This window comes from Vidua macroura, chromosome 4 (genome assembly GCF_024509145.1).
Source record: "Vidua macroura isolate BioBank_ID:100142 chromosome 4, ASM2450914v1, whole genome shotgun sequence".
NCBI lineage: Eukaryota > Metazoa > Chordata > Aves > Passeriformes > Viduidae > Vidua > Vidua macroura.
This window is the reverse complement of record NC_071574.1, coordinates 44,554,945-44,559,985: the sequence shown is the minus strand read 5'-3', so window position 1 is coordinate 44,559,985 and position 5,041 is coordinate 44,554,945. Positions and strand designations below refer to the sequence as shown.

At 41.5% G+C, this 5,041-nt stretch overlaps 1 protein-coding gene across 1 annotated transcript; it reads right to left on the bottom strand.

Annotated features, from left to right (window-relative positions):
* Window positions 1–470: 470 nt before the first annotated feature.
* FGF20 (fibroblast growth factor 20) lies at window positions 471–5,041 on the bottom strand. Its single transcript, XM_053975957.1, has 3 exons — window positions 4,516–5,041; window positions 2,192–2,295; window positions 471–1,532 (listed from the first exon to the last, which is right to left on the bottom strand). The coding sequence occupies exons 1-3, from the start codon at window positions 5,039–5,041 to the stop codon at window positions 1,287–1,289; spliced, it is 876 nt and encodes a 291-aa protein (XP_053831932.1). The 3' UTR covers window positions 471–1,286.

The following is a 5,041-nucleotide window of genomic DNA, read 5'->3' as shown; positions in this document are numbered from 1 at the left end:
ACAGCTTTCACAGAACATCTTATCTGAAAATATTGCCTAGATGAGGAATTAAGGTAAGAAAGTTGTCTTCTTAGGCTTCTCTGTTCTCAGTAGAGGAACAACCCTCACTCAGAAGCTTTTCATACAGCAGTATCTGAAAATTAGCACTCTGAACTTGTTTCCCCTTAACCATATTGATAGAAACAATAAAAACATGAGAATACTATATGAAAATTTTACAGAGAATAGCTACTTGTGTGTTCGTAAAGATAGTAGGAATCCTTTGGGCAAAAGCCATCAAGCATGTTGTGATTTGAACCAAGATTTCAAGAGTTAATATTAGTTTTTCTTTCAAGGTAACTGCAATACACACTTCACAATTGTTGCAGGTGCGAAATGTTGTACACGGTGTATTAAGAGACTTGCAGTTTAAAAATAACAGTAAACCAAAGAAAGTGAAGTAACTTTTAATTCCCTTTTTAAATGTGCATTTGAATTTAATACAATCTGTAAGGCACTCTCATAAGTAAAAAAAAATTAAACATTTTTTTCCAAATGAGGACAGTTACAAGGCAATGGTATGCACAAAATATATAAACTTATCTGTAACTGATAAACAATGAAACACGAATGTTCAGGTTTTGGATGCATTGCAAGGTAATGTCATTTCTGTATCATGACACTACTCAGAGTAAATATTGGCACTGTAAATGATTTCTCATTGGGGTTAGGAACTTGTATTCTCTTCATATCCCAGTAAAAAATAAACTCTTTAATAAATAAATATATAAAATAAATATATGCTATCTGGAGATGTATAAATAGGTCCATCCTGAAGAAAAGTTCCAGTTTTGACTACTATGTATTGACATCTAACGTCCATCACTAAAGTGGAGCCTGTAAAACTTCACACACAGTTCTCAGGATTTATTATAATTTTATAGTCCATTTCTTTCTATTTCTTCCAGCATTATCTCATCCATATAATGTAGATGTTTCCTTGCTAATCTACAGGCCACAGGTAATCCAGACAGAATTGCCAGGAGTTGTTTAATGATTTAAGAAGTCCCACTTCCCCCTGGTGACTGGCTACCAAACCCTTCAGAAAGTCTTGAGGAGGCTGGTCCACACTCATCTTCAAGGCTTTGTCTCCTAAATCCAGTGGTTAGAAAACAGAGGCTTGCCTTTCACCAAGTGGGTTCTTCACATCCACCATCCTAGAACGCTGCAGGTTCCTCATGCTGGCATTGCCATGAAAGCATGGGCAACAGCTCCAGTTTGCACATTTGCCAAAGCTGCCTCTTTCCTCAGCTGTATCCTAACACATCTTTGTACAGTTCTGGAACTCTTTCAGGATCCACAGGCCGGGGCAAGAAATGTGTGAACTTCTGATGTCTTTTGGACCTTGCCCCATCTCTGGGAGTACCATCTTTATTAAGCGCTACAAAGTACCTCCGCCCTGAATCCCCATGTTTGTAGATATTGGATGAGTAAGTGTTGTACCAGTTTTCCTCAAATTGTTCCCTGAAGATGCACTCAGAAGTTAGTTTCTCCTACAGAAAGAAAGAGAAAAGAAAAATAAGTTAAGCTGCTACTAGATATTTGAAGACATGAAAAAAGATATAAAAATAAACAAAATGCTTTAGGCTTTGTGTAGCCTTACTGTTCATTGAAATGTCAACAAACCAAACCCAAGAAGAGTATGTAGACCTGACAATGAGTTTGAAAACTTGGACCTGTACACCTACAATTTTGGATTAAAATATTAATTAGTTAACATTTACTGTAAGAAAATATTATTTATGATTTATTTAAAATTCATCTGACAGGAATTGTATTATGTAGAGTTCTGTCTTGGGCTATCTACTGTTCTAGAAATGAGATTTGGTAGAGGGACTCAGATGCAACACAACAGAGCAGGAAGTATTTACATATTTCTTTGTGGTGTGCATCACTTCTCACATTTTAAACTGGAATTACCACAACCAAAGGAGTAGGATTGGTATTACCCTCATAACTTTGTAAGAATCAATTCTATTTTGTTGAAGTATCTAAGGCTACACTGTGTACTTCAAAAACACATTACACATTTCAACAGGGAAAGATGTTAGTGTTTTGAAAGCTGAGATTAACTTCTTGAGGGGGTTACATTGTGTTAGGAAGCAAACAAAAAACCTAAAGATGCATGAGCTGATATGAAAGTGGTACTTACAGAGCCATAGAGTTCTCCCTTCTCATTCATTCCAAGGTAAAGGCCACTGTCCACACCTCTAATACTGACCAGTCCCACTGCCACACTGATGAATTCAAGGATACCTGGAAAAAAAAAATGCTTTAATTAATTTTGTAACCATAAAACACATAGCATCCAAAAACTCAGTTGAAAACAAGTAGAAAATGCACTTATTATAGTAAATGTGGCTTAGTTTCTCTGAAATTTGAAATACTATGTGAAAATATACACAATATTCACAGGAAAGCAGTCTGAGAAACCTCATCTAGGAACATGAATCCTACACCATTTTTTAAGAAACTTCCTCAAAATGTTGAATACGAAAGGATTTTATTGAGCACTGAGACTAAAGCCATTACTATCATGCTGTTGGAGTCTTTAATGACTGTACACTATTTGCTAAACTGCCTACTCAAATATTGGAAGATCGGTTTGAATTACCTGAAAATATACTTTACTACTTCTACAGAGTTATCTTAAAAAAACACATCCATTATTAGGTCATTTGAATGGAAATCAAAGTACAGATGGGAATTTTATATAACAGAATCTACCCACAGAAAAAGAAAAGTATTTGCCAGACATCTTATCTAGCATATGGGCCCACACCTCTTGACACAATTTGCTGTCTTTAGTGCAGGCTTTTAAAGTACATAAAATATGCTGCTTTCTTGCTACTGTTTGGATTATAACATTATTTATATTACATTTGCCCAAAAATGTAATATATATTAATAAAGTATTTGAAACATGAGGTATTATTTGAAGCCTGAATTTGGCAAAGGTAAGCCAACATATTTAACCAATTGATATGCACAGATTACAGCACATCCAAAACATGAAAGAAAGGGAATGTGTGAACTGACTTTTTGGAAGTTGTTAACAACGTAAACAAAGTCTCAAAAAGAAGTGCCAGAATCATATCTAAGATATTGCTGTTCAGCAGCAAAACCACAAAACGTTTAAGAAGTCCCTGAATCTAAGCTAAGTAGTTTTCAATACTGCAGCTGATTATGACTTTTTGTCTGTTTATTATTTATGATTTCAGGACAATTTTCAATCTCAGACAGATGGACTATATGGACTATCCAATGATTTTAAATGTTTTCAATTTTAATTGAGCTTTATCAGGTTTCTTAGTTGCAAAGAACAACTAAGTTTCGTAGTTAACAGAGAGCAAAGAAAATAAATCCTTTACAAAGAGTAAGCATTAAAAACTGTATCACACATAAATCATCATAGTTTTCCAGTTCAAAAAGTACAGAGTCCCATAAAAGGTTTGGAGGCATTTTGTCTTTCTGATATCATTTTCAAAGCCACCCTTTTCCGAAAGCATAATAAGCAGGTGATACAACCCACAAAGAAACCACATCAGAAAAGCCTGCCAAGAGCAGTGGTATAATAAAGGTAGTACAATTCTAAAAAGCCAAGTAAATGTTAGATCTATGGCTAACTTGAGTTTTCCCTTTAAAGCAAACATTTATTTCATGTTTACATGCTGTAAGAAATCTTCCTTCTGAGAAGAACTGTCTGACTACTGCTCTTCTACTTCTTAAAACATCCATGTGTTATAAAAGCAATTAAGAGCCATTCCAGCAGATTGTTTTGACTATGGGGAGGATGATAGGAAGCTCTTTAATCACCTTTTTACGACTGCTAAACCAATGCACACCAAAACTCACATGTAGTTGACAACAGCAGGCTTGTTCAGATGTCCAGCCTCTACAACTACTATTTAGGATTTACTCTCATATCACAGGTTGTCTTCACCTCCTTTGGGTTTATTGACAGAGAAAGCTGGCTAGGAAGCATTTTAAGCACTTAATCAAAGAAGCATTTTAGGCTCTTCTGCTTCAACTTTATGTCCTTCTGTGAAGCAAAGCAGTCTAATGCAGCCGGAGATCAGCATGCCCAAGTCTGTGACCTATACTGTTTTACAGAGGCCCAAGAAGCTCCAATGCCAATAGTGAATACAAAAAGGATGAGTCTGACTCCTGACCATTCCCACTAAACCTCCCGGCGCGTGCCTGTGCTTACAGACCCCCAGCATAGGCTGAGCAATGCCTGTCTCCTGACTCACCTAGGATGCACAGCCCTCCCTCACTACCCTGCCCTGGTGCAGACCCCATGGCCAAACGCCGGAGGGTGAAGCCTTTCTGTTGTGAGGACTCGTCCACCTGCCTCGGCATCACCAGCATCACATCTCCCTCCCAAGAGCGCGACTGCTCCCGCCCAGGTACACACAGAGGCGCTTACACACACACCCACACACGCACACGCGGGGCCGTGCCGCAGCCGCCTACCGAAGAGGCTGTGGTCCTGACGGGTGCCACGCACGCTGCCGTCGGGCAGGATCTGCAGGTGGAAGCCGGTGCGGCAGTACAGCTGCCGCCGCCGCAGGATGCCCTGCAAGTGCGCCAGGTCCGCCGCCGCTGCCGCAGCCGGGGCGCGGCGGTCCCCCCGCTCGGCCGGGGCGCGGCGGTCCCCGAGCAGCGCCGGGCGCTCCCCGGCGGGCGGCAGCAAGAAGTGGGCACCCACCGGCTGCCCCAGGCCGTCCAGGCCGCCCAGGAAGCCGCCCACCTCGGCCAGCGGAGCCATGCGGGCGCGGGGCGAGCGGACTAGGGCGCGGCGGCGGCGGAGAGCGGCTGCCGGCCTCTCCCGGTGGGCATGTGGGGGTGCGCGGCGGAGCCCCAAGCATGGGGAGCCGGCAGGGCCGAGCGGAGCGGAACGGAGGCGAGCCGTGCTGATCCGAGCCGGTGTGAGCCAGGCGGCGGGGTGCTGCTCATCAGCCCCGCGCGTGTGTATATATATACGGCGGTCCCCTGACAT

Coding starts and splice junctions, on each gene's coding strand:
- FGF20 (XM_053975957.1), bottom strand. CDS start 5,041: ATGTCAGGGGACCGCCGTATATATATACACACGCGCGGGGCTGATGAG. Junction 2,296..4,515: donor TCAGGACCACAGCCTCTTCG/GTAGGCGGCTGC, acceptor TTTTTTTTCCAG/GTATCCTTGAATTCATCAGT. Junction 1,533..2,191: donor AGGGAGAACTCTATGGCTCT/GTAAGTACCACT, acceptor TTCTTTCTGTAG/GAGAAACTAACTTCTGAGTG.